Genomic DNA, 26,211 nt, shown 5'->3' with positions numbered 1-26,211 from the left:
CTAGTTTACTGCCGTTAAACCAGTCTCGAGCGGATATATTATCCTGAATCGTAGCGCCTTTATACCACGATCATTCTATTCTGACTTCGCTCCCAAACCATAAGCTTCATGTACACTACCTTAAATTACTTCAAATGCTTAGCGGGAGAAAGGGTGTATCTGTCATCACCTGGACTGTATAGCCCAGCGCTGGCAATTCCGAAATGCTGATGACATTATGACGCCCGGACAGGCACCGGCATGACTTACTAAAGCTAGTAGAGCACCCAGCCTGGCGTCGTTATATTACCAGTATAGATGCCATTACCGACACTGGGCGATACGGTCAGGGTGTGGCAACTTCATGACCAAGAAAACACACGCCCTTCTTCTCCTTTCCGCGGCTAAGTACCTGTTCAAGGAAGACCGGCGCAGTTAAGCTCTGCATAACTGTCAGTCTGCGCTCCAAAACCAAAATCCTCTCAGCGGCTTTTTTCATAGCAAGTTCTGTACCACTGAGGTTTACGGTTTCAACAAGCTCATACGTTGGTAAGCCGCCTTCCTACTCTGATTCTAGCAGAGTGTCTACATGAAAGGTGCAACACTCGCTGACCCAAAAGTCGAACTACCGCAAACCAGGATACAGGGTAAGAGACTACGGAGATAGTGGTGCAATGTTGGGATGCCCGAACAGCATAGCATATCCGAGGGCATACGCTACTAGTAGTGTTTTAAAACTGCTTTAATTAAGTTGTTATGATCCCGCGAACTTGTTCCGGTTAGGAATGCTGCTAATTAGATCCTTAAACCCCTCGGATCAAGCATTTCGCCCACTAGGCACGGGCCCAGGTCCTAAATGTGCTAATTAGCTATAATTAAACGGCAAATACGAGGCACAGCCATATGGCAGATACACATGGTTCTCGAACGATCTGATGAACGTCGAGGCCGAGTCCTGATTCGCCATTACTCCACCAAAAGGAGTTTTTGCCGTAGGCGCCCACCCTCGTACCCCTTCTCCAGACTTACCGCGCGTAAGGGTGTCGGGGTGAGGGCTGTGGCTGTGCCTCATCCTTCTTGAACTTTCCCACTACAAACTTAGGTAGGTAAGCGCGGGCCCCAAGCGCCGTGTGGTGTCTTTCGAAGTCACCTTATGCAGCCCAGGCCCTGAAGTGTAACCATAGGTTGGCCGGGGCCATTCGTGCGGGGATGAACCCGCCAGTCCGGGTTTCAAACTTCGTCGGCCCATTCAACGAACGGGTACGGAAGATTCTCTCCCCATGCTGGGTGGCTTGTCAGATCTCGTTTTCGGTTAGTCCCTTTGACAAGGTTCGGGTCCAATCATCTGTTGCCTCACCCGCCGTACCACAGCTGGGCAACAATAACCCCTCCGTAAGTCTGCAGCGCAGCGGCAAACCTTCAGGTAGGTCACAAATACAAAGCAGCATTAACTCCCGTGCAGCTTGTCAGTGCTAAGCGGTAGCGGCGACGGATCTCCATCCCTCCGTGTCGATACACTACACGCCGGGTTGGCGACGCAGAAATGTGAAGTATCGGCACAAGTACGACCCCATCTCGCAGTTCAGGCAGCTAGCCCTCGCCAGCTCATCAACCATGGATCCTTTGTCAATTACGGCTGGGGTGGCCGGCATCTTGGACGTCGTCTCCAGGCTGAGTATCGCCGTATCCAAGTTCAAGGAAGACTACAAGCTCGCCGACGAGGACCTAAATACCGCTCGAGGCCACGCGCTGCTGCTCAAGGAGGAAATCAGGGCGCTAGAGGCGAGGAAATGGGCGAGTTATTCGCCCCCGCACAAGATGGCAAAAAAGGAAAGTGGTGATGCTTTGGGAGCCGTCACCATGGACGAATCATCTTTCGAAAAAGGCACTGTCGACTGCACGGGATCTCTTATCCAACATTGACGGATCGTTCTCCCTGCGTACCGAGCCGCATACTTGGAGGAGCAAGGTGAGGTGGGCCCTAAAGGGCAAGCAGGTTCTTGCCCAACTTCAGGAGCGATTGAAGTCCGCGGAGAGCACGTTGCAGGGGATTGTTTCGATGGAACAGTTGTAAGTTGCTGTGTTTTATTCCACCCCCTGGTGCTGAGGGTGCTTGCTAACCTAATATTGCTGTTTGTCTAGACGAGTTAGCCGCATGATCTACGGGATTCTTCTCCAGCAGCAACGTACCATGAGCAAGATTGAGAGCGGTGAGATTCTCAACAACAATGTCATCAACATGGCTGTGATCAGCCAGACCACCGCGCAATCGACCCCGGCGGTCCTTCAGGCCCAGCTTTCTGAGGTTACAGAGCCAGAGTCAAAGCAGTCGGCCAATACCCTAACCCGGCCCTCTAAGGTACTGCCTCGCAAAGTCCAATTCGAACGATGGGGGTTCTCGGCGCAGCTTGTCGCATTACCCAGGGACCAAGGCGCAAGCTACCACGCCGCTGTGCGCGTATCGCTGCTGGGAAAGATTTACTCGGTCCAAATGCACATGTCCTGGTTGGGTCTCTCCTTTGATGGCATGCTGCACGTCCACAACATTTTCCCGGCAAACTCGGAAATAGTGTTTGCGTGTAGAGGGGGCGATTTCAACCGGATTCGCGAACTACTAGAAGGTGGATGGGCCAGAGGGAGTGATGTTACCGACTCGGGGTGGCCAATGCTCGATGTGCGTGCGCAGCCAATCTGAAGTCATATGATATTATCGGATCAGTAATGGGGAAAGTGTGCTGACAAATAGACATGGGATAGTTCGCCATTCAGAGCGGCTCTGCCAGGCTTGTCCGACTGCTCCTTGAGCATGGGGCTGGACCCGACATGGTGTATGGGGAGCAGAATATGTACGTCAAGCCTGGCGCATAGGAACTGCGGATAGCTATGGGTGCTGACAGTTGTCAACCACAGGTCAGCGTTGCAATCCTCTTTTCTCCATGGTGAATTCGACATCGCCAGAATCCTACTCACCAGGGGTGCCGACATCGAGCACGTTGACAGTGACGGCTTCTCGGTCCTCTCGTACCTGTGGGTCGTGGACGGGAAACTGGACAAATCGGTGGACTTTATGCGCCTCTGTCTAGCCAACGATTTCTCCCAAGTCAACGCGTGTGACAACAGGGGCTGGACGGCGTTCCACCGGGCTGCCGCTATAGGGACCCCGGAGGATGTCGAGACCTTTTTGAAACTCGGAGCGTCGCTTAGCTTGCGCGCCGAGTGGTACGGGTGGACGCCGCTCTTCTTTGCCAGTTCACACGATAACGTCGAGACGTCCCAGACGATCCTAAAGCACTCCGGACCGGACGCTTATGAGTCTCTCGATGACGACGGCTGGAATCTTCTGCATTGCTGCGTCTATTTCGGCGCTCCCCGCGTAATGAGGCTGGTCCTGCAGAACGGCATTGACATAAATCAGAAAACCCTTCCGGCACCGCTCCCTGAGGATCCGGAATTGTCTTACCGAGAGTTGACGGCGTCTGATATTGCTTACTACATTGGCCCCAACCGATTCAAAATGTACATGGACGCTCTCGCCGAAACGGGTCGGGATGGTGATCTAGACGAGTACCGCGACGTGTTTTGGGATGCAGCGGATTCCAAAGCAGAGAATGATGACATGCTGAAGGAGGGAGGAGGCGGAATGGTCTATGGCGCGGAGGACGTTGATGACAGATGGACCCTTCTGCACTGGGCCTCATACAATGGGTCACCCAAGATCAAGAAACTTTTCCTCCTGAAAGGGGCAAATCCGGAACACATGGATGGGATTATATTGGAAAATAACCCGACCTTGTTGCCGACGAGTCCTTTCGAAGGGCGGTAACCTGTGGTGATTTCTCCGACGTCATTAGCTGTCATTCTAGGTAATTGTTGAGTTCTTCGACCCTAAACTGCAGAATTTAGGTGGTAACTCCCAACTCAAGTTAATAATTATGCACTAACTGAAAAGATTCGAGTTCCAAGGTTGACCGTGAACTTGATTCGGGAAGTCTGGGTAAAGTGCCCTTATCTTACCACCTTAACTTCCTTAAGCTCGCTCGGCGCGTTATACTTATAGAACCCTAACCCTACACACACAAATGTACCTGGCCCCCTCTGCGGGGCATGGTAGCCTGGGGATGGTGTCCACCAAGGCAGAATTTTAGCCAGATTCGGCATTGCCGATGCGGGGGGTCAGCAGTTGGAGCCCGATCAGAACGCGTACGGGTTGTTGAGTGATTTAGAAACCCGCCTTGCTACTACCTACCTTGGATACTCTATTTTTTTCGCACTCTTTGCCTCGCAAGAAGCTGCCAAGGAGAGAAACGGCCGTGCCAACTGGAGGCATCGTTCGACGGCATCCCCGACTCGTTCTGTCTTGTTTTCCTTCCCCACCTGCTCCGCTCTGCCGCTAACAGCAGAGTGGCAGAGTCATCACGATGGCGGCCTGGCGCACCATGACCCCCGAAGATGCCCAGGATGTTCTGAGCGTGGCCAACCTGGTCCATACTGGACTGCCAGAAAGGGGCGAGGTCTTTGCGGAGCGTGCGAAGCTCTTCCCGGAGGGAAGCCTAGTGCTGGTGGAAAACAACGAGGTCTGCGGCTACGGAGTTTCGCATCCCATCCGGTCCGGCCAGCCTCCTGCTTTGGATACCCTGCTGGGTGAGATAGCACCTGATGCGGATCAGTATTATATTCACGACGTCGCCATTCTCCCCAAGCACCGCGGACGCGGATTCGCGACACAGTGTATCTGGAAGCTTCTGGCTGTTGCCGAGCGCTACACGTATTCGACAAGTTGTCTCGTGTCGGTCTACGGTACCTCGTCGTTCTGGGCTGGGTTTGGGTTTGATTCCGGCCTGGTCGATCCGGCTCTGGAGGAGAAACTGCGGGGATATGGAAAGGATGCTGCTTACCTCATGCGTCCGAACGCCCGAAACCAGGAGAATTCATGATCAGGCGCGGTGGGTAAACCTGGGTACTGTACCTTATTCAAAAAGGGGTAATCTATCAGCAAAGTTGTTCGTCCGAAATATCACATCGCCACTTCAGGTGTCCTGGTCCTTCCAAACTGGGACGTTTTTGTGATTCGATGCATTCGCAGCCTGGAAAATGGCAAGGCATAGCGGCAATCCCCACCAACGTCACTCAAAATCTGGTAGGCATACCGCGATGAAACGATGCTTGATTGGCCACGCTGGTTGGCCCACAAATGCATCCCGATTTCTGCTCACGGCACAGTTGATGCTACCAGTAATAAAACGACGGCCTGGAAGAGACCAGTGGAAATTCCTCCTTCTTGCGTCAATATTTCGTGTCTGTTGTTATCCAGCGATTCATGAAACTACCCGTGATGCGAGGCATAGAGTCCAGTCGTTCACGGATGCTCGGTCTGCGTTGTTGGAGCTGGTGTGAGCGGACTTCGAGCTGCCGGACTGCTTGCTGCCGCCGGCTTCGAAGTCACTGTACTCGAGGCGCGGGATCGTGTCGGCGGTCGCGTCCATCAGGAAACACAGCTCGGCGTGCCGTTAGACGTCGGCGCGAGCTGGATCCACGGGACTCAAGGCAACCCATTCGTGACCCTTGCACGAAAGGTGAGAGCAACAACCGTCGCCTGCGGAGCCGTGTCTTCAATATGCGACACAAACGGGACATGGCTGGACAGCGATTTGGCACGGAATCTCTACGAGGAAGTCTGGGAGATCCTTGAGATGGCCATGGAGAAGAGTCGCAATGATTCGGCGTCGATATCGGACGAAGCCAAAATGATGGACTTCTTCCGCGGGGAAGTGAAGAGAAGAAGCCGCATGCCCAACAGCCCAAAAAATATGAGGCCTTGATGGTGCAAATCGTTGAGATGTGGGGAGCGTTCATGGGTGACGAGTGCGAAAACAAGTGTTTGAAGAGTTTGTGGCTCGACGCTGGCTTAGAAGGGGGTATGTTGAAATCCGTCATCCGTTTCTAACAGGAGCTAGCTAACTTTCCCATAGACAACCTACTTGTGGCTTCGACCTTCAAAGGCATCCTTGCAGACCTGCTTCTTCCAGTGGCAGATAAGGCCACTCTACGGCTCGGTTGCGAAGTCACACGTATAGCCAACAGCCATGATGGTGTTGTGGACATTGAGGCGGCGGATGGATTCCGAGGCTCTTTCGACAATGTGATTGTTACGGTTCCACTGGGCTGGCTGAAGCGTAATGAACACGTCTTTTCACCACCTCTCTCGCCGAGGATATCCACTGCGATCCACAGCCTGGGATACGGGAGCCTTGAAAAAGTGTTTATCAAATTTCCACGCGCCTTCTGGGAGACCCGCATCATTCAGATGAACGACTGCCAAGGGGGCAAGACCGGAGATAAAGGGGCCTTGCCATTCCCCATCGAGTCTCTTTTTCTCAGTCCGGAGTACGCCACACAGACGAATCCGGCAAAGTGGCGGCTGGAGATCATCTCCTTCTCGGGTCTCCCAGCGTCCTTCTCGCAGCCTGTCATCATGTTTTTTGTCTACGGTCAATGGGGGAGGCACGTTGCCGGGCTCGTACGAGGCATGAAGCAAGACTCGGGGGAGTACTACAAGATTCTCGACAACATCTTCCGGCCGTATTACTCCAAACTACCCAACTATAACCCCACCTCTCCTGAGTGTAAGCCAGTCAGGTTTCTATCGACCGATTGGCAAAACGACCCGCTCACTGGTTACGGGGCGTTTACCAGCCAACCAGTGGGATCAGGAAATTGCGCTGAACACTTTGAGGCACTGCGGGAGGGAATGGGAGAGGATCGAGGCATCTGGTTTGCCGGTGAGCACGCATCGCCACCGGGCGGACTCGGTACCGTTACGGGCGCTTACTGGAGCGGAGAGGAGGCTGCACAGAGAGTGGCCCATCGCTACGGGATCACCATAGACTTATAGAACGCAGTAGAGCCATATAAGTTTGGCGTAAAGCGGTTATGGGTTAAAACCAATGTCAACAAGAATTGCTTAGACCAAAGTGAAAATATCGGAATATCACCTCTAGAATAAACAATCGATTTATCCCGTCTCGTTTGAAGCAGCACTTAACTGATGGGCTCATAAGTGAAGACATGAGTGAAGGATCTACGCCTTATGTCTAATTTGGGCCCAGCTATCGGGTGTTACAACGTTTGTGTCGGAGAGCTTGTGTGTCCTACTATTAGAACATCACTTCACCCTTTCTCAAGAATGAGAACCCAGTCATGTATTTCATGAGGACAACTTTCTTCTTATCCACCGCTCTCATGCCAACTAACTACCTCCTCGGCTGCGTACCACAGAGACATACCATACACGCTATAAAAGTGAAGTTGTCCCTCACCTACCAACCCGTCAAGCACTCCTTAACTACAGCGAACAATTCATAGACAATATAACTAACCGCAACTCTGTTTGTCCACCGAACTGACCAGATTACCACCCATGGCCGACCGCGACCGCGTCATACCCATCTACTGGCGGTGCAGTAAGCTCACCTGCAACCCCGACGGCGAGCAGGGCTGGCTCCGAGAAATAAGCCGCAGCGCCTTCATCTTCGAAGGAGATGATTCCCAGGGCAGGATGCTCTGCAGAATTAGAGTTCCGTATCGCGGTAAGCTGGAATACTCCCCGTTCACCAAAACCTGGAACCAAGTCACCCCGGGACAAGAGAGCCTCATACCGCACAGCAACCCGGTCCTAGTCTTCCCCGACAAGCCCTCCACCAAGCAAGCATGCACCTGTGTCCAGAACCACGCCAGCATCCTCTACAACCGCTACAAGGAACCCATCTGCCTCCTCGGCGGCGTGAACCTGCTCGCTGGCAGGCTGGAACCTACCGGCTGGTCTTGCTGCACGCACTCGTCCCAGCCTCCGATCCCGCTCAGCCGCGGGTCCGGGGACGGGAACTGGGCGGGGTGCCCCTGGCGGCCGCATTCCTCGCACGACGGTGCCGGGCCCTGCGTCACGTGCATCCTTGTCAACGACTTCCGCGAGCGGTTGGTGTTCCTGCACGACATCCTATATGAGCGCCCTGGCGGGTCGACCGGGCCGAAGCCCTTCATCGCCTTGCCGCACCACTACCCAAACGACTACCCCGACGGGCCGCTGAAGGAGGATCTGATGCACAAGATAGGCCTGCACGAGATGGGGTTGGTGTACGAGGTGATTGGGTGCGTGAAGCGCTGCTTGGAGCCGGGGTTGGCGGCGCGGCTGAACACCGTGGCTTACGATTACTGGGCAGAGCCACGGGCGCTTGTGCAAGATATGGCGGCCGTGATTCGGGCCGTGAGGGGTGCGTGGAAGTATCATTGAGATTGTTGCCATTCAAGTAGGCAAGATGGGTGTTTAGGTGTGTTGTGCAGTCGGGTTGCGGTACTTGCGCCGGCATGTACTATACTTGGGCGAGTTGTACTGTACAGTACAACAGACGCAGACAGAAGTACTAGCACCTATCAAATCTACTGGACTTCTCCCTGTCCTCGCATGACACGTATACACTAACAGTTACCTTAAGATCTCTCTGGGCGGGACAGTAGCAGTTGTGTACAGATTTCCAGGGCCTGCTCCCCGTTCTTTAGCAAGGAGGGAAGTAGTCGTACAACGCAAGGGATGCCAAAAGTTGGCCGTCCCATGCGCAGGACTTGGCAATCGTGGATCAATACGACTCTGTTGGCCATGTCGACCGTGGGTTACTCGATAATTAGAGTGTACGCCCAACACTGCTTAACGCTGGTGTCACCTTTCGGTTTTGTTAGTGGTGATCACATGGACACTTATCGCAGCGGGTAAAGGGAGCATAGGGTAGCTAGCTCTAGCTGCTACCTTAGTCACATCGTGTGCATGGTCAACGTTTGTGGTCACAGTACAACCCAACCAGAAGAACCGGCTCACCGCTTCTTGGGCCGGTCGGGCGAGGACCCGAAAGCCACAGCGGGCCACATCACATGGCATTTATTAATTAATTATTGGGATGACCCCTGAAATCTATGCAGAAAGTTCTGCTGTACGAAACGGACGGTGACGAGTTCTGTTGGTCGGTCTCGCTGTACAGTACGTACGTTACCATCCGCGAGCCGACCCGAGCCGGCCGAGCCGACCGAGCCGGCCGAGCAAGCCGGCCGAGCCTCAGTCTCGGGTGGCCGAGACTGGTCCACTTACATAAGAGGCTCCACCTGTCCCACAGTCCATATTTTGATCTGATCTGATCTGTTTCAACTCAATAATTAAGCCGAATGCCCCAGCAAAAGCAATGTCTCAAGCCGAGATGAGTTTCCCGTTCGCATTCATCCTAACGAACATAATAATCCCGTCCCAAAGTCACCTGTGCTGCTCGAAGGGCCCAAACTGCTCTACCCAGGCGCTAAGATAATCGTCTGGCGCAGATACGGTCCATGCGGAGGCCATATACTCAGGGTCATGGGTAAGGTTCCCGAGAAGGACGGCAGGTAGGATCCACCGACAGCCGCTCCGGCGCCGGTACCTGAGCCGGCGGCGTCTTGGGCCGCAGAAACTAGTCTCGTTGACGCCAAGGGGTGAGCTGACCGTCCCATTTTAAAAATTCTGGGGCTTAGATTGGCACAGTAATTTCACGCTTCATGTGCTGTGCACGGTGACTGGACGTTACGAGCCGGTTCGCCGTCTAGGAATGGTGTGACAAGGGAGCGTCGGTGAAGGCTCTGCCCGTCACCCTTCTTCTCATCAAATTTTTACAACACTGTCCACGTTTTAGTAACCAGCCAGCTACTTTATGTAAACAAATACCTAGTTCAGCCACAAGCCATTGTCTATTCTATATCCTTCGACATGACGGCTCTAACTAGATCCGTCGCCGACATCGCGCGTAAACTTTTGGACCTCGAGCGCTCTGAGAGCGGAAAACCACCCATCTGCTTCCAAAACGGCGCCCATGGTGCTATCGACTACTACATCGAACCCGAACCAACAGTGGGCGAATGGCTCCGCTCCCACGCTCCTACCCTCGGGGGCGTGCTCCGATATATTCGCAGCATTTTCGTGTTCACACAATGGCTTCCCCATTACAACCTGACATGGCTGATTGGAGACTCTATTGCCGGTCTTACTGTTGGCTTTGTGGTGATCCCACAGGCCATGGCGTATGCACTGTTGGCGCAGCTGTCCCCGGAATATGGGCTGTATACTAGCTTTGTCGGTGCTGCTCTTTACTGGGTTTTTGGCACCTCCAAGGACATCGTCGTTGGTGTAAGTACACTCATGAAATTCCATGCCCCTGATAGCGCACCCCTTTTGATCGAGTGGTTGTTGACGTTTTCACCCCAGACCACCGCTGTAGGGTCACTTCTGGTCGGGTCGGTCATCACCTCGGTTCAGGAAGAACGACCTGGTGTATACACCAATGAGGAGATTGCCAAGGTACTTTCTGCAGTCTCTGGCATGATTCTACTAGTAATCGGGCTCTCACGCCTCGGATGGATCATCGAATTCATCCCTTATATCCCAATCTCGGCATTCGTGACAGCGGCCGCTATTACCATCATGACAACCCAATTCCCGACTCTCATGGGCATCACCGGCGTCAACACCAGAGAGTCCCCTTATCTAGTCATCATTAATTCCCTGAAGTCATTGCCCAGGACGCAGATTGACGCTGCAATTGGCCTGTCGGCGATCGTTTTACTCTACACTATCCGCTACTTCGCCGCCAAGATGGAGGTTCGTTACCCGGCAAAACAAAAGATGTGGGCCATCATCTCGTCATTACGCCTTACCTTTACCATGCTTCTTTTCACGTTTGTCAGTTGGCTGGTCAACCGAAACAACACGGGGAAGAGTCCATTCCGGATCGTCGGTCACATCGAGAGAGGTAACGTATCCTGTACTACACGAATCTAGAGAAACCAATGGAGCCTAACGTACCTTAATCTACACAGGCTTTCGACACGCCGGACCACCACCTTTGAATAAGGACCTAGTAACACTCGTGCTCCCTGAGCTGCCCGCCATTCTCATCATTCTCGTGATCGAGCACATCGCGATCGCCAAGTCCTTCGGGCGTACCTTCAACTATACCGTCGTCCCTTCCCAAGAAATCCTTGCTCAGGGTACTTCCAACATACTCGGCACCTTTGTAGGAGGCTACGCTTGTACCGGTTCCTTCGGTGCCTCGGCTGTACTCTCCAAAGCTGGCGTGCGAACCCCACTGGCAGGGTTCTTCAGCGCCCTGATTCTCCTCCTTGCCCTCTACGCGCTAACAACCGTCTTCTACTACATCCCAATGGCCGCACTCGCCGGCCTGATCATCCACGCCGTCGCCAACCTCCCCACACCGCCCAAGACTCTATACAGGTACTGGAGGCTTTCTCCGGTAGAATTCATCATTTGGTGGATCGGGGTCCTCGTCGCTGTCTTTGTGAACCTCGAAGTCTCCATTTATAGCACCATCTCTGTCTCTCTCGCCCTCCTACTACTCCGCCACGCCCGGGCGCGCGGCCGCTTCCTGGGCCAGACCCGCGTCTACCAGTATCACACCCCGGCGCAGTGTAGCCCGTGTCCTGGAGATAGCGACAGCACCGACGTTGAATCCGACTGCGCCGCCACGATCCCCGGGCCCACCCGCTTCCCGGGCTCCCCGGAACCCCGCGACATCTACCTGCCCCTCGACCACCACGACGCCTCCAACCCCAACCTCACCATCTCGGCGCCCCACCCGGGCGTGTTCATCTACCGCTTCCCCTGCGGATTCAACTACATCAACCAGGCGCAGCACATCCACCGGCTGGTGAAGCACATCAAGACGCACACCCGCCGCGCGGCACCATTCACTGGAGACGGCGACGACGACGACCCCGCCACGCGCCAGTGGAGCGACCCGCCGCCCTCGAAATCCTCCTCGCCCTCGCGCAAGCAGCACGACTCCCTCCCCCGCCTGCGCGCCGTCGTCCTGGACTGCGAGGCCGTCGACCTGATCGACATCACGTCGGTGCAGGGGCTGACGGACGCGCGGCGGGCGCTCGACAGGCACGCCGGCGGCGCCGGCGGCGCCGGGCGCGTGCAGTGGCACTTCGCGGGGCTGGGGAACCGGTGGGCGAGGCGGGCGCTGGCCGTGGCGGGGTTCGGGGTGCCGTCTGGTCTGGGAGTTGGGGCGGGCGAGCAGGCGGAGGAGTGGGAGAAGGGGAACCCGCTGGCCGGGTGGGAGCCGGCGTATCTGGTTGCTGCGGGCGTGTCGGGGGCGCGGGGGCGGTTGTTGCCGGTGCGCGGCGTGGATCGGCCGTTTTTCCACGTGGATCTGGTGGAGGCGGTGGATGCGGCAGTTCGGGACGCGAGGAGGACGGAGGTGTTGGAGAACGGGGCGGATGGGGAACGGAGCGAAATGGACGTGTGAAGAGGAGTGGAGGGCGGAGGGTGCTAGGCTGCTGCGATGACCATGGGGGTAACAATTAATTAGAATAGATCTCTTAGAGGCATTCTCGCGATCACAGCCGCTCGTCGTCCACATGGCTGGTTTTCAATACCGGTAATTCTTCAACTTTCCCTTCTTGATGTATCTAAGCAAGAAACATCTACGGATTCTATCGACTCAGGCTATCTCGTTAGAAAATCCTACTTTTATTTTTTATTTTTTTATTTTTTTTTACTCGTCCCATAAACGTTATAATTACATTGCCAGCTTACCACACATTACCAGCTTACCATACATCCAAACTTGAAGTACAGGATACAGGAGTTGCACATACCCCAGATATAATGCTGGCAAGTGCCGAACAAGTGCATCAGTGTCTTTATGCGGTTGCTTCTACTTGCTACAGCGATATATACCAGAGATCTTTTGACTCACATTGCTACCGTCCTGCTTAGCCCCCGTTCTAACCGTGTCACACACATGGCTTCGGCTTAAAAGTGCACTATTATAAAGCATTCCTGGATAATACAGGAGGCTGAGCTTGAAACTTTGCATTGTCCGTATTGTTAGACGATAAACTCTAACATCCAGTCCCAAACCCATGTTGAAGTTGTGGTATGGTGGATGGCTACAGGCTCTTATCTTATCATTCCGACTTTGACTGCGTAAAGTCTGACAGCTTCAACCCATTCATGGCAGCCCTTGTCTTGTGGAGATGAGGCTGTATCATATCCGTCAGACTACAGCGGTGAGTATTGCAGTAATCCGAATAGTAGCCGCGAGAAGGCTGATTGCACCACGACGGGCTCTTGAATCCTTCAACGCGTTTGACTATTTCCGCCAAGCTGCAACCTTGAAACGAGGGTTCCGATTTGGGATCTAATACCTTGGGATTGTGCAACTGCTTCTGTAACGCGCCAAGAAGGATTGAGCGACATTCAAACGAGCACCCTTCGGATTCATCCAGGAAGGCTTGGATAAGCTCATGAAGAGCTCCAACTAAGGCAGCGATAGTTACGTTCCTCTTCTCGACGATCCTGTCTTATGAAATGTTAGCATAACTCATGACCTCAGGCTCAAGGTTTGCACCCCGAACGGACAATAGTAATTGGCGGTCTTGACTTACCGATCACGGTGCTTGGAATCGGAAGTTCAAGCGGTTGGAGATAACCGGTATGATGCTGGATGGCAACGTGTGTGGTATCAGTGAAGATATCGTCGTCGTTGAATACCCAAGCGATAGATATCCACAACATGAGTTCCCTATTGTATAACTTGGGAAGGTTCTCCTTCAAGGCCGGGATCCAATGCAGCTTATGGAGGTAGAAGGCATCGTGAAGTTGGTAATAGTCAACCAAACCGGCAACTTTGGAGAGATCTTCCAGGCCAAGTGCCAACGGGACCCGGTTCAGCCGGCAATGGATAACGTTCATGGCGATGAGCAGGGCATCAACATCCCAGTCCTCTGCCTCAATTTCCAGACATCCGTTCTGCGCTTTGATCCCCTCTTTCCAAGGGCCGGTCAGGGCTGCTTTGAATACCGGGGAAGCGAGGATCAGGTGCCTTGAGGAAACGCGAAATGTCACGGGGCCAGGTGGCGGCTCGTTGGCCAAGGGTGGGTCGGGGTTTTCACTATTCTCGGCGGTGTCTAAAAGTCAGGTGGTTAATTAGTCGTCAGTCTTCAGAAAGAGTGAAACAGGATGCAGAGTGGCTGACCTTTGTTCCACACGGCGAACGGGGCATTCGGGTTGCGCAATGTGAGGATTACGTCTCCTTCTGGGTCCAGCGTGTAGTCGTACATCTTTTGCGTGGGAAACGGAATGATCCACCTCGGTGAAACACTCAACGGCGCGGAGGACCAAGTGTGGGAGCAGAGCTAATTCCTTGGAGAAAAATGAGGTCGTGATAGAGAAATATTGCAATTAAGAGAAAAACGACGTCGTGATAGAGAAATATTGCAATTAAGATACCCATTGGGCAGTCATGGCCCTTTTTGTACCCAAGCTTGACAGAAAACGCAGTTGCATGCCCCGCCATGATTGGAGCCCTTGATGCGGTGAGGCCGATCGGCCTATTACACCTCTCCATTGAATGACAGCACTGACGGACCGCAGCTCTCCAAGTTGACCTTGTACACAGGAATCTGGCTTTTTTTTTTTTTTTTTTTTTTTTCTACGGTACAGAGATAAGCTCATTCTCACGCAGGAGGCAGTCTGGTAGTCACCACAAATTGTAATTTCTCCGTGTACTTTACATGCCTAGGTTGGCTCGGTTATAATATGACAAAGAGTAACTAGTTGGCATCCTAAATATTTGACAACCACAGTCCATCCACGACCTGATCACTTTTGCTCCTGGCTCTTCTGCTGCTGCCCTTGACTGAACTCTGTGTCCTTGGCGGCCTGCTTTTTCGCCGCCCTGTCTTTTGCCATCTGCTTCCTGCATTCCCGTCAGCCCCTGTGCCCGCTTTATTGGGCGATTCTGTAGCATAACTCACTCCTTCTCCCTAATCCACTGGTTCTCCAGCGCCTTTTCGCGGTCGGAGAGGGGGCTCGCGTCCATGTTGCAAATTCTTTTGGCGCTGTAGCAGCTATGACACTATCAGGGCGGGTCCGATATGGAAGTAGAATTATCCCTGGTTTAGAGACGCTGAGAAGAGTTGGGTTGTATTAAAGCAACGCAGAAGTCGAGGCCGGCAGACAGTGAGGGGCAAGCGAATGACGTCAGCCTCCGGACAGGGGGCAATGCTCAGGGGTTCAAGCGTCTGGCTGCGTTATGCTGTTGACATGGTTAAAGTACCCGAAGCAATTGCTCTTGTTACATAGTCCTTGTACGAAGCAACTAATTACCTTACATCCTAGCGTGTTTTGCCCCAGCGATCGGTAATTACGGACCAGCTGACTTGCGGAACTCATCCCGTGCAAAGACGCGTTAATATTTTCAGAAGGCCTCGTCGCGAAACCAGGGGACCAGCGGGGCCATGCACAGGACAAGGAGAGCTCGCGTTAAACGAGCAGTCTTCCTCTTCAACCTCTATTTCCTCGGCTGGATGATGCAATACAGGTCTATAAGGAGATACGAATCACGAACGATTCGCAAACGACGAGAAGAGCTACCGTGGGTCATTCAAGCGGGCTTATCATCTGATCTGCCAAGCTGGGGAAGCCGGGAGACCCTGCAGGTATCAGGGCCGAGGAAAGTGGGGATTGCAGCTTTGCAACTCTTTCACAGCTCCTCTCAAAAGTTGCTCGTGAACATGTCGACTTCCCCGCAGGCCCCAACCCAATCACTCCAGATAGGGCGCCGATCCCAGCCACTCCTCCGACTTCCCACGTCGCGTCTGGCCAACCATGGGGCGATCACTTGGGGCTGCCGTTCCTGCAGTTCTCAGGACAGTGCGTTGTGCGCCTGCACCTGTGCCTGCGCCGTTGGCCGTCGGCTTGTCCCGGTTTTCGCAGCGCAGCACGCCGATTGCCGCTCGCCCATGCAGGCGCATCCACGAATCCAGACGTTCTTATAGCGCCGCCGCCTCCAGGACGTGGAAGGGCGCTGCTGGGAGCATCATCCGGGGCCATGAGACACTGACCATCAACCTCGCGTCCAGTCCGCACAACATCCAACTGAGCAAACTGTGGCTGCGGGATGCCTGCGCTTGCCCCAAGTGTGTCGACCCGGACTCGGGCCAAAAGAACTTCTCAACCACCGACCTGCCCGACAAACTCCATGTGAAGCACGCAGAGCTCGGCCCCGATGGTTCTCTGACGGTGGTGTGGTCGTCCGACCGACCAAGCGGCGGCGCTCCACACACCTCGACTTTTCCTGCCGAAGAGGTGCGGTCCTGGGAAGTCGACAAAGTGCCCCGGGGCAATGTGGTATCTACCGATACGCTCTACAGGATGCCGTGGAACAAGAGCATGTACGAGGACGCGTTGAGTCGCGGGTCGTGCCGCGTCAGCTACGACGCCTGGGTGAACGACGAGGAAGCCTTTTGGAAGGCCTTCTCGAACCTTCAAGAGACGGGTCTGATCTTCATCAAGGGCGTTCCCGATGGCGAACACGAAGTCGAGCGTATCGCGAGCCGGATCGGTACCTTGCAGGAAACCTTCTATGGACGCACGTGGGACGTCAAGTCGAAGCCGCAGGCCGAGAATGTGGCCTACACGAGCGTGTTCCTCGGCCTGCACCAGGACCTCATGTACTACAATCCCGTCCCCAAGCTGCAACTGCTGCACTGCCTCGCCAACAGCTGCGAGGGCGGCGAGTCGCTCTTCAGCAACGGCATCCGCGCGGCCTACGAGCTGCGGTCCACCAGGCCGGCCGACTACACTACCCTGTCCAACCACGGCGTCTACTTTTGCTACCAAAGAGGAGGACATCACTACTTCCAGCGCCGGACTACGATCGCGCCCGCGGACAACGGCTATCCCAAGGAGACATATTGGGCGCCGCCTTTCCAAACAACGTTTCCGAGATTTGGCAACCGGGGAGGCCATGGTGGCTTGTTAGCGTGGAAGAATGCTGCGACGGCATTCCAACGCATCCTCGAGTCCCCCGAAAACATGATCGAGGCCAAGCTGGAGCCTGGAGAGTGCGTCATTTTTGACAACCGGCGGGTTCTTCACGGCAGGCGCCAGTTCGCCGCGGGACAGGGAAACAGGTGGCTCAAAGGATGCTACATCTCGCCTCAGGTCTACGCGGCGAAGGTGACTGAAATGCTAAGCCGCAACGGGCCCATTGTTCCGCCTACGACACCGGAAATGTATAGAGAGCAGATGACATTCAGGGAAAGTTTTGAGGCTGCCGATGCCAAAAGTCGGATTGACAGCGGTACGCCACTGGGGGAGAATAGCAAACAAGGCCTCAAGATCCAGAAAGGGCAGCCTGGGGACAGCTGCTGGGACTGTTAAGGATATGAATGGGCATCTCGTGCATATAGCCTAGGTGGCATTTGACTTCTACAAAGCCAAATATGTCAAGAGTTGTTCCTGTTCCTTATTCCCCCGTCAGGGTCAGGCTTGGCGAATGATTCACAAAAGCAGAGCTGCACAAAACTGTTGGTCCGACGCGTCACATTGCCACTGTATGCTGGCTACACCGCCATGGATCGAGCGACTATGCGATCGCTCCCGGACTTGCTGGGCTTGACATTCCCATCTTGGCCTCCTCCTATTTAAGCAGCAATCGTGACCTCGACCTCGACACCAGCCTCGATGTTGATGATGATCTGCTTGACAATCTCGGTGGGGGCAGTCAGGTCGATCAGGCGCTTGTGGATGCGCATCTCATAAAGGTCCCAGGTCTTGGAACCCTCACCGCAGGGCGTCTTGCGGGTCTGTTGCGGATCGTGTCAGCCTCCCTGCGCAACCCCCCCTGACGGAAAAAAACGTACCATGATCTTGAGCGTCTTGGTGGGCAGGCGGACGGGGCCCTTGGCACGGAGGTCCTTGTTCTTGGCGCGCTCAATGAGCTCCTGGCAGACCTTCTCGAGCGCCTGGACCTTGCGCGAGGTCAGGGTGATGCGGATCTTGTGAACCTTCTGTATCGAGAGTCAGTGTTGCGCGCATCGCTGGGCCGGGAGCCACGGTTCACGAACGGGCGCCTCGCCAAAGTCCTTCTCGGGCTTGTTGTAAGACATCTTGTCGGATGGGTCTCGGAGAGATTGAGGATGTCGGTGGCTGATTGACTGCGGAGAAGTGCCTTCACGACTCGAACGCTATTGTCGGCTGTCCAAAGTTAGCTGCTTATTCGCATAACGTTCTCGCAACGCGGCAATGGTTCTTGTCGCCTCTCCCAAGCATCTCTCAAGGGCGGTTATGCATGAACGCAAGCACCAGAGTCACATACCGGTTCGGCAAAGTGATGAAGGCTAAACGGCGCTGGATTGCGGTTGTTTGGTGGAGGTTGTACAGTTGCGAACTTTTTTCCATTTTCGCATTTTGCGATCTGGTGGGGGGGATATCTTGGCGAGGGCATTGATCCGCCCCACTTTGATGTGGCGCTGCCTTGGGGATTCTGGAGCTGTGGCTTGTTGCTTACCCCTGCAATTTCAGTCCCCAGCTTCTTAACAACAGACGGGTCAATGACACATCCGGCGAGCCCCTCCAACCGATTTGACGAGGGGCAAACTTCGCGAACAAGAAGCATCGAGCTGAATGCCGACAGCCATAAATCGTGCCATTTCCCGCTCTGAATATGTGAAGTGCAGCCTCTTCAGCCCAATAACTCTTCGCTCGGTCCATTCCACCCATTTTTTTTTTTTTTCAAGGCGAGCCCAGGCTAAGCTTGCATTGCCTGCTCGACCCCAGTTTCTAAGTTGATTCTTGGCCCGCATCTGGCAGCTCTTCGCACCCCTGCCACTGTCGGTATTATCATTACCAACATGGCTTCCTCAAGACTCCCCGCCTTTGCACTCTTCCCAATTGCAGCCTGGAGGGACCAACTGGTCCCCGACGAATGGGCCGCTTGTCTCAATGCTTGGCTCGCTCTCGTCGATAGCCATCTTTCGCTTTCCGACCAAGATTTCTTGGCCATCTCGACCAAGGACCCAAGTTTGCCGGCTTTCCTTACTTCTTTGATCAGAGAAGCCGCCCTGGGTGGCATCAGTGTTCTCGGCTCTTCTCCCTCGGCGAAGAGGCTGCCCAAAGTCTGCTTCTCGCTCGTCACGAGGCTGCTTCGATCATCATCGCCACCCAGTGGATTGGCGCAATGGGAGTTCCTCGCCGACCTCAGCCGTGTTTATGGGAAAAGAAAGACCGAGGTGCTATTGTCTGGTCTCTCTGAAGCTTCAAGGGAGTATATGGATGCATCGCTGGCCGGCCTCAAAAAGTTTCTCATCAAGAACCTCGATGCCGGCCTCGATGGAGGGGACCTTAAGGGCATCGAGGAGCGGCTCGAGAGGGTAAACGACTTGATTCGCGTCTCTCCCTCCGTCGCCGAGTTCTTCCTCGCCGGCAGCGATTTTCTGGATGGTCTTGTCAGCTGCTACAAGATCACCAACCCGCCCCTGAGGAAGACCCTGGTTGCGACCACCTACCTCTGCCTGGTCGGCCTGGCAGAGGGTCAGAAATTGTCGGCCCTGACAGACCAGCTTTATTCGCTGAAAGCAGCCGCGGCGGCGCACAAGTCTGGGCCCCTGAACGTCAACGATTCCCTCGTAGCCGAGCTGATGACATCCACACCCATACTCCAACGACTTCAACGCACACTCGACGAGACCGGTGGCTCTTCGAACCGGACCAAGTCTGTCCTGACAGAACTTGGGACCTTCAAGAAACCCGGCGGCAGCTTGTTTAAGCCCAAACGCCTGATCAAGCGTAAAATCGACAAGGGCAAAGGTCTCGCCGAGTACGATGAAGCCCAAGCCCAACAAGAGATGCACATCCACCGCATGAGCCAGATCTCCCAGGTGCAAGACCTCTTCCCGGAGCTCGGCTCAGGCTTCGTCGCGAAGCTCCTCGACGAATACTCGGACGATCCCGAACAGGTAGTCTCGCACCTGCTCGACGGTTCTCTCCCACCGCACCTCGAATCCGCCGACCGCAGCGAACAACTATCCCACGCCAACACAACTACTACCACCACCACCACCACCTCGACTCACCGGCAGCATTCCCACCTCCCCTCACGCCCTCTCCACTCCCAACCCCAACCCCACCCGCACGACTCCGACGCCTCCGACCTTGACATGCTCACCGCCCCGACCGCCCGCCTGCACCTGGGCAAAGCGGGGGGCGCCGACGCGACGGCGGACGCGCTCCTCGCGGGGCCGACGACGGCGACGCACAAGGCGGCCATCCTCTCGGCGCTCGCGGCCTTCGACGCCGACGACGACGAGCGCGACGACACGTACGACGCCGCCGACGTGGGCGGCACCGTGGACACGTCGACGCCGGCGCTCGAGCAGCCCGCGCCGGGCCCCGGACAAACGACGCAGCAGCAGCAGGAGCAGCAGCAGGAGCAGGAGCAACAGGAGCAAGGCGATCTCGCCGAGGGGGGTGCGGAAGCGGCGCTGTTCGCCGCGTGGCAGGCTAATCCGGGCCTGTTCGCGCGGGACGGCGCGACGCGCAGGGGCGCCGAGAGGGAGCGGTTGCGGCTGGAGACGGGCATGACGGACGAGGCGGTCGAGGGGTGGGCGGTGATGCTGGGGCGGGACGGGGCGATGCGGAAGAGGTTGGAAGGGAGGTACGGCGAAGGCGCGTGGCGGGGCGAGCAGACTCTGTTGGAGGGGACGCGGGGCGCGTGGAGGGCCGAGCTGGATACCGAGGGTGAGGGAGAGGGAAGCGATAGCGCGGCGGGGCGCGGCGGGTACGGGAGAGGACGCGGCGGTAGGGGGGGAGGAGGGAGAGGGAGGGGAAGGGGAAGGGGGGGAAATGCTCCCCCGGCGGACTCAAAACTTGCTAGGCGGAGAAAGGAGGAGAATAAGGGCAGTCGGGCGAGGGAGGGGAGGGCGAGGAAGATGGCGAGGGGTGGGTTTGCGGGCTGAACGGACTACAGAAGGGGGCTTTCCCTCGTTGTGGGTGGACAGAACCTCCGTCTAGTTGATGTGACAGTCAACATTGAGACGTCCGCCATTGTGCCTAATCATATCGTCATACAAATACCTCCCCAACGCCAAACAATGCTACCATGGCAAAATTTACTTTTCCCTTGATGCGTTTTCCGTGTCTTCCTCCTCTAAAAATCCCACGCACAAAACTCCCTCTTCGGCGGGACCTCAGGCATGATACCGCCCGCAAACCGCCCCGTCTCCACAAACGCCTTCCATTGCTGCAAGACATGCGGGTCCTCGTACTTTGCCGGCTCAGCCTCGGTCTCGGTCGTATACTTGGGTGCCCCGTCCGGCATCCAGATCTTGACTAGGCTCCCGTCAAAGTTGCGGATAAACGGCGCCGGTCTGGTGGCTCCCTTGGGCGTCTCGTACGTGACGGGTTTACCCTTGAACATGCGCAGTCGTCCGTCGGCTTCCCTTGCGCTGTACGCGGAGATGTCGGGGTGCTCGCGCGTCGCGTTCGGGCCGTAGGGTCCTACGCCTGCGGGTTTTGCTGTGCTTGATGGAGGGGCAGAAGTCGTGCCGCCGCTGAAGGCTGGTCCGGAGGTGCTTGGCTGGCTGAAGGCGTTTGTAGCCGGCGCGGTGAAGGGTGAGGACTGAGCTGGCTGTGTGAACGCGTTGTTGGCGGCGGCGGCGGCGGCGGCGGCGGGAGCACCGAAGGGGTTGGCTGCTGGTTGCTGCTGGGGTTGGCCAAATGGGTTTACGACAGCGGGTGCCGGCTGCGTGAATGGACTCGATGTGGCCGCTGGCTTACCAAACGGGTTGTTAACCGGAGCGCTGCTCGCGGGCTGGGCAAAGGGACTGGCTTGCTGTGTGGGTTTGCCAAATGCATCGGTTATGGCCTGTGGCGCCGCCGCCGCCGGAGCAAAGGGGTTTGGTTTTTGCCCTAACGCGGCCGCTTGGCCAAATGCCGGCTGCGAGGGCTGAGAAAATGCTGACTGAGTGGGTTGTGCAGGCTGAGAAAATGCCGACAGCGTAGGCTGGGTCTGCTGTCCGAATGCCGACTGAGCAGGCTGGGCTGGCTGTCCGAAGGCTGGCGTCCCGAAAGGGCTCGGCTTTGGCCCCAAGACACTGGTCTGCCCAAAGCCGCTTGTTCCTTGTGGTGGCCTGTGGAAGGCGGCGCCCCCGAATGCTGACGGCTGCGCTGGCTGACCCAAGGCTGGAGCACCAAACGGATTAGGCTTCTGGCCTAATACCCCGGGCTGTCCGAAGGCGCTGCTGGTGGTCGCAGGGGTGGTAGGCGTCCCGAAAGGGTTTGACGGCGGAGGCTGGCTCTGGAACGCATTCGCCGCACCTCCAGGCGCACCAGCCTGTTTGCAAATGTCTAGTCGATTGGGATGCTTATTTATCCCGTCCACCACAAACTGTATCGCCGCCGGGATGTTGCTTAGAGTGTGTTCAATCTGTTGTCGTGCGGTCTGGTACAGTGCTTGGGCCTCATTCAGCTGTTGGAAGACATCGAAGGTTAGCAACTGCCACAGAGCCCTTCCAGGGTATCAACTTACAGCAGCCTGTTGATTCCCTTGCATGGCCCCATGCATCCAGTGTAACCGCATTTCCTCGAAGCTCTGCTCGCGCGGATAGCCGCCAAAGAGCTGCTCGGGCGCATCCCTCCCCGGTCCATAGCATGACAGAATCCATTGCGGCAGCTCCGACGTCAACTCTCGCTGGATGATGTCTGCTGTAAGGCCGGCATACGGTGGCGGGTCTGGGTGTGAAACGCCTTTAGCACACGCATCAGCTTTTTGAGGACGCATCCATACCTCCTGGTCTGCCGCTCATTCCTTGATTGGTTTGTCCGGCGAGGGCGCTGAAGCGATTAGCGCCTTGTTGACCGGCTCTCGGGGGGTGCTCGAATTTGCAGGCATCTAGAGTTCGCGAGAGGCAACAGTCAGCACCGGGATCCCAGCCGGCTATACACGTGTTCGCGACATTGTGGTCCAAACGGGCAAATGAAGCCTGATAGGTAGATGACGGGCACGAGAGATTCCCATTGGTGTCGCGAAGCGGCCCGGGAACGGGGAGAAGGCAACCTTCGTACTTCCATATCGGCAATTGCCCTGCTGGTAAAAGCGGCAGATGGTCATCCTGGCTGGGTCTTCGATCGATCGATTGTTATTGTCCCGCCGTAAGCTTGTACCGCAGCATGACGTTGTCGTCTGCAATGGCAAACGCGGCTTCAAAGGATGTTGCGAAATTGCTTTTCAGCCTTTCAGCCTCGCAGCAGCATGGAATCCATGGTGAATCCACGGCTTAGCCACAGCGGCATCCCAGAGGCCTGAAGGTGGCTGTGGCTTGCCATTCGGCTAGGCTAGGGACCTTGTGCCCCACCAGGCTGGGGTGGTTGGTTCCATGGGCCAGGAACCTTGAAAATGGGACGCCGTGGCATGCCGAACTCCCTGACTGCAGCACAGACGGGATTGCATGCATGCCGACCCATTTTGTCGAGTTCCACAACTCTGGTCCCATGTACGATCAATCCTTCAACATCAGCGGGAACCTGCTGTTCACCCATTCCGCCATCACATCATCCCAGGCCAAGATTCTCTGCAGTCTAACGTATATGACCCGTGAATAAGACACTACTGCTTGTCCACAAAACAGACTCCGGCCCCAGGTTGTCCCCAGGTTGTCCCCGGTTTGTCCCCAGACCGTCCCCAAACCCTGGAGTCGTATCCAATCCTCCATAAAGATCCAAGTCTGGGGAAGTTGGGTCCACACCAATGGACCAAACCCAAAGAGCCGCTCGACCACAAAGCCGAACCGCCCGTTTCCGCTCTCATTCCGCACAATGCTTACCCCAGTGGAGAGTACACTAGAACATTCTCATGATTGCGGTAAGGGGATTGGCGGTCCGCATATTGATGTGCTACCCCAAAAAAGAAATATCGACATCATCATGCGGCAGCTGCCACAGGAGTGATAAGCCCGATAAGGGGATCGGTTGGCACTGTTTATGCCGCCACAAGCCGAAGTCGGTGGCGGTCGTTGGCGGAGGGCATGCAAGAAACGCTTCGTCTAAACAAGGCATTTCATAACAAAGCGCTTGTCAGCGGTGTATCACGGGATCTCGTTGGTGTACCTTCGGCCAGACTAGCCCGAGGAACCTTCAGTTGCCGTTCGTCCGTTGCGTAATCTCTTGCACTCTTAAAACATGTTATGCTTCTGCTCCCGCAACCTACACCGTTTCCCGCCTTGAGCTGCTTGTTATCGTCCAGTCCATGGTCAATTGGTCTCCATCATGACGTCCAGCGCTGCACACATCCAGCTCTGGCTGGGGTTGTTAGTAGGATCTGGACTTCTCTACGTAAGTGACTGAGAGCGGTTGACGAGGCGGACCGGTATTGACAAGAGCCGAAGATAGCATGTCTAGTAGTCTACCGCCTCTTCTTCCACCCGCTGGCCAAGTATCCGGGCCCCTTCCTGGCCAAACTCACGGATGCCTACATGCTCTATTTCGCCTGGAAAGGTGACCGGCACCTGGAATTCTGGCGAATGCACGAGAAGTATGGCAAGTTTGTGCGATTCGGGCCTAACTCGCTCTCTGTCAACTCCAACACGGCCCTGAAGGAAATATACGGCTTCCGCGCCAACGTGCGAAAGGCCGAGTTCTACGACGCCTTTGTGCATCCCGCCCCGAACACGCACAATGCCCGCGATAGAGACCTACACGCGAGGAAACGCCGGGTTTTGTCACACGCCTTCTCCGACGGTGCTATCAAGGAGGTGGAACGGTACATCCTGGCCAACATCAGGACGTTTTGCGAAGCCATTGGCGATTACGGCCGGGTGATCCCCGATAACAAAGGGTGGAGCTCGCCAAAGAACATGTCCGACTGGTGTAACTGGCTCGCCATGGACATCTTGGGCGACCTCTGCTTCGGAAAGGCCTTCCACATGCTGGAGCGTCCGGATAACCGATACGCCGTCGACCTCGTCGGCGTCGCGGCGCAACGGCATCTCCTAGTAAGCCCTCCCCATACCGAGACCAGAGTGACGCCTGTCGGACCGCTAACAGCCAGCAGTGCGGAACCATGCCGATCGTGAACAAGCTCAGCCTCGACAAGATCCTCTTCCACAAGATCGCCGCCGGGCGAGCCCGGTATATGGCCTACAGCCGCGCCCAACTGACCGAGCGGACTGCCCTCGGCGACGAGACGGACCGGCGCGACTTCTTCTACCACCTGCTCAAGGCGCGCGACCCGGAAACGGGCCAGGGCTTCACGACGCCGGAGCTGTGGGGCGAGTCCAACCTGCTGATCATCGCGGGGTCCGACACGACGTCGACGGCCATGGCCGCCACGCTCTTCTACCTCGTGCGCAACCCGCCGGCGCTCGCCCGGGTCACCGCCGAGGTCCGCGCCGCCTTCGACTCGGCCGAGGACATCCACCAGGGCGCCCAGCTCGCCTCATGCACCTACCTCCGCGCCTGCATCGACGAGGCCATGCGCCTGTCGCCCTCGGTCGGCGGGCTCCTGCCCCGCGAGGTCCTGCCCGGCGGCATGACCATCGACGGCGAGACCGTCCCCGCCGGCACCGTCGTCGGCACCCCGCACTACGCCATCCACCACAACCCCGCCTACTACCCGGACCCGTTCGCGTACCGGCCCGAGAGGTGGATCGCGGACAAGGAGACGGGCGTCGGGGAAGCCCTGGTGGCCCTGGCGCAGAGCGCCTTCTGTCCGTTCTCGATCGGCCCGCGGGGCTGTATTGGCAAGGGGCTAGCCTATGTTGAGATGAGCGTTACGTTGGCGAGGGTGCTGTTTTTGTACGACGTGCGGAAGGCGGTCGGAGTGGTCGACCCTGGGGAGGGCAAAGTCGGGGCCGAGTGGGGAAGAGACAGAGTGGGCGAATTTCAGTTAGTGGACACGTTTACGAGCCTGAAGAATGGGCCGATGATTGAGTTCAGGAGGAGGGAGTGTTGACAACCGGGGTAGAGGGAGATGTCGGTTCGAGAGGTCGCAGCCGGAGGCGTGCTGGGACGGCTGGGGTAACGCCACAAGGTCGGGACCGAGGCTGTAATGTACATAGCTGCGGCGTGAGATGTCGATGCCCTACGTACCCCTAAAAGCAATTGACACGATAACATAAAGAGTCGGGCCCGCTTTCCGCAGTGTAGAGCTCGATTCGTGGAGAAAATGGAAGCGTTTGGCGTCGCTCCCGGCGTGTGGGGAAGTGGGGTTTGCTCCTCCCAGCGCCGGCAAAACAAGCTGGGGAATCACGGCAGATCACCAATCCCACCTCAACTTCCAGCCCGCAGCAGCCGCGGCCAGATCTGAGATCCTTTTCCAGCAAGAAGCTCTGGGAAGGGCGTCATGGAACAGGTCCAAA

The 26,211-nt window shown here is 56.1% G+C and overlaps 12 protein-coding genes across 12 annotated transcripts; 9 read left to right on the top strand and 3 right to left on the bottom strand.

Moving 5' to 3' along the window:
• Positions 1-1,259: 1,259 nt before the first annotated feature.
• On the top strand, positions 1,260-1,902 carry MFIFM68171_08364 (uncharacterized protein; the record flags this gene model as incomplete). The annotated part of the gene is made up of 2 exons (XM_071063784.1): positions 1,260-1,290; positions 1,463-1,902. 2 exons carry the CDS (start codon positions 1,260-1,262, stop codon positions 1,900-1,902), a joined length of 471 nt encoding a protein of 156 aa, XP_070919885.1.
• Positions 1,903-2,134: 232 nt separating this feature from the next.
• TRPA1_2 (Transient receptor putative cation channel sub A member 1) lies at positions 2,135-3,802 on the top strand (the record flags this gene model as incomplete). The annotated part of the gene is made up of 3 exons (XM_071063783.1): positions 2,135-2,653; positions 2,737-2,825; positions 2,890-3,802. The coding sequence occupies 3 exons, from the start codon at positions 2,135-2,137 to the stop codon at positions 3,800-3,802; spliced, it is 1,521 nt and encodes a 506-aa protein (XP_070919884.1).
• A 595-nt stretch (positions 3,803-4,397) lies between these two features.
• Positions 4,398-4,913, top strand: MFIFM68171_08362 (uncharacterized protein; the record flags this gene model as incomplete). Its single annotated transcript, XM_071063782.1, has 1 exon — positions 4,398-4,913. One exon carries the CDS (start codon positions 4,398-4,400, stop codon positions 4,911-4,913), a length of 516 nt encoding a protein of 171 aa, XP_070919883.1.
• A 902-nt stretch (positions 4,914-5,815) lies between these two features.
• Positions 5,816-6,871, top strand: MFIFM68171_08361 (uncharacterized protein; the record flags this gene model as incomplete). Its single annotated transcript, XM_071063781.1, has 2 exons — positions 5,816-5,894; positions 5,949-6,871. 2 exons carry the CDS (start codon positions 5,816-5,818, stop codon positions 6,869-6,871), a joined length of 1,002 nt encoding a protein of 333 aa, XP_070919882.1.
• A 525-nt stretch (positions 6,872-7,396) lies between these two features.
• MFIFM68171_08360 (uncharacterized protein) lies at positions 7,397-8,266 on the top strand (the record flags this gene model as incomplete). The annotated part of the gene is made up of 1 exon (XM_071063780.1): positions 7,397-8,266. The coding sequence occupies one exon, from the start codon at positions 7,397-7,399 to the stop codon at positions 8,264-8,266; it is 870 nt and encodes a 289-aa protein (XP_070919881.1).
• Positions 8,267-9,757: 1,491 nt separating this feature from the next.
• Positions 9,758-12,314, top strand: MFIFM68171_08359 (Sulfate permease 2; the record flags this gene model as incomplete). The annotated part of the gene is made up of 3 exons (XM_071063779.1): positions 9,758-10,174; positions 10,253-10,796; positions 10,864-12,314. The coding sequence occupies 3 exons, from the start codon at positions 9,758-9,760 to the stop codon at positions 12,312-12,314; spliced, it is 2,412 nt and encodes an 803-aa protein (XP_070919880.1).
• A 664-nt stretch (positions 12,315-12,978) lies between these two features.
• Positions 12,979-14,133, bottom strand: MFIFM68171_08358 (BTB domain-containing protein; the record flags this gene model as incomplete). The annotated part of the gene is made up of 4 exons (XM_071063778.1): positions 12,979-13,053; positions 13,219-13,373; positions 13,459-13,980; positions 14,049-14,133. 4 exons carry the CDS (start codon positions 14,131-14,133, stop codon positions 12,979-12,981), a joined length of 837 nt encoding a protein of 278 aa, XP_070919879.1.
• Positions 14,134-15,682: 1,549 nt separating this feature from the next.
• MFIFM68171_08357 (Gamma-butyrobetaine dioxygenase) lies at positions 15,683-17,239 on the top strand (the record flags this gene model as incomplete). Its single annotated transcript, XM_071063777.1, has 1 exon — positions 15,683-17,239. The coding sequence occupies one exon, from the start codon at positions 15,683-15,685 to the stop codon at positions 17,237-17,239; it is 1,557 nt and encodes a 518-aa protein (XP_070919878.1).
• A 263-nt stretch (positions 17,240-17,502) lies between these two features.
• Positions 17,503-17,967, bottom strand: RPS20 (40S ribosomal protein uS10; the record flags this gene model as incomplete). The annotated part of the gene is made up of 3 exons (XM_071063776.1): positions 17,503-17,664; positions 17,722-17,868; positions 17,926-17,967. The coding sequence occupies 3 exons, from the start codon at positions 17,965-17,967 to the stop codon at positions 17,503-17,505; spliced, it is 351 nt and encodes a 116-aa protein (XP_070919877.1).
• Positions 17,968-18,711: 744 nt separating this feature from the next.
• Positions 18,712-20,814, top strand: MFIFM68171_08355 (CUE domain-containing protein; the record flags this gene model as incomplete). The annotated part of the gene is made up of 1 exon (XM_071063775.1): positions 18,712-20,814. The coding sequence occupies one exon, from the start codon at positions 18,712-18,714 to the stop codon at positions 20,812-20,814; it is 2,103 nt and encodes a 700-aa protein (XP_070919876.1).
• Positions 20,815-21,005: 191 nt separating this feature from the next.
• On the bottom strand, positions 21,006-22,967 carry MFIFM68171_08354 (Nucleoporin AMO1; the record flags this gene model as incomplete). The annotated part of the gene is made up of 4 exons (XM_071063774.1): positions 21,006-22,325; positions 22,386-22,588; positions 22,644-22,748; positions 22,922-22,967. 4 exons carry the CDS (start codon positions 22,965-22,967, stop codon positions 21,006-21,008), a joined length of 1,674 nt encoding a protein of 557 aa, XP_070919875.1.
• Positions 22,968-24,121: 1,154 nt separating this feature from the next.
• On the top strand, positions 24,122-25,805 carry MFIFM68171_08353 (Isotrichodermin C-15 hydroxylase; the record flags this gene model as incomplete). The annotated part of the gene is made up of 3 exons (XM_071063773.1): positions 24,122-24,187; positions 24,241-24,846; positions 24,906-25,805. 3 exons carry the CDS (start codon positions 24,122-24,124, stop codon positions 25,803-25,805), a joined length of 1,572 nt encoding a protein of 523 aa, XP_070919874.1.
• Between the last annotated feature and the right edge of the window lie 406 nt (positions 25,806-26,211).

Source organism: Madurella fahalii (genome assembly GCF_045866475.1).
Source record: "Madurella fahalii IFM 68171 DNA, scaffold_4, whole genome shotgun sequence".
Taxonomy (NCBI): domain Eukaryota; kingdom Fungi; phylum Ascomycota; class Sordariomycetes; order Sordariales; genus Madurella; species Madurella fahalii.
This window is presented reverse-complemented; position numbering and strand designations above follow the sequence as displayed.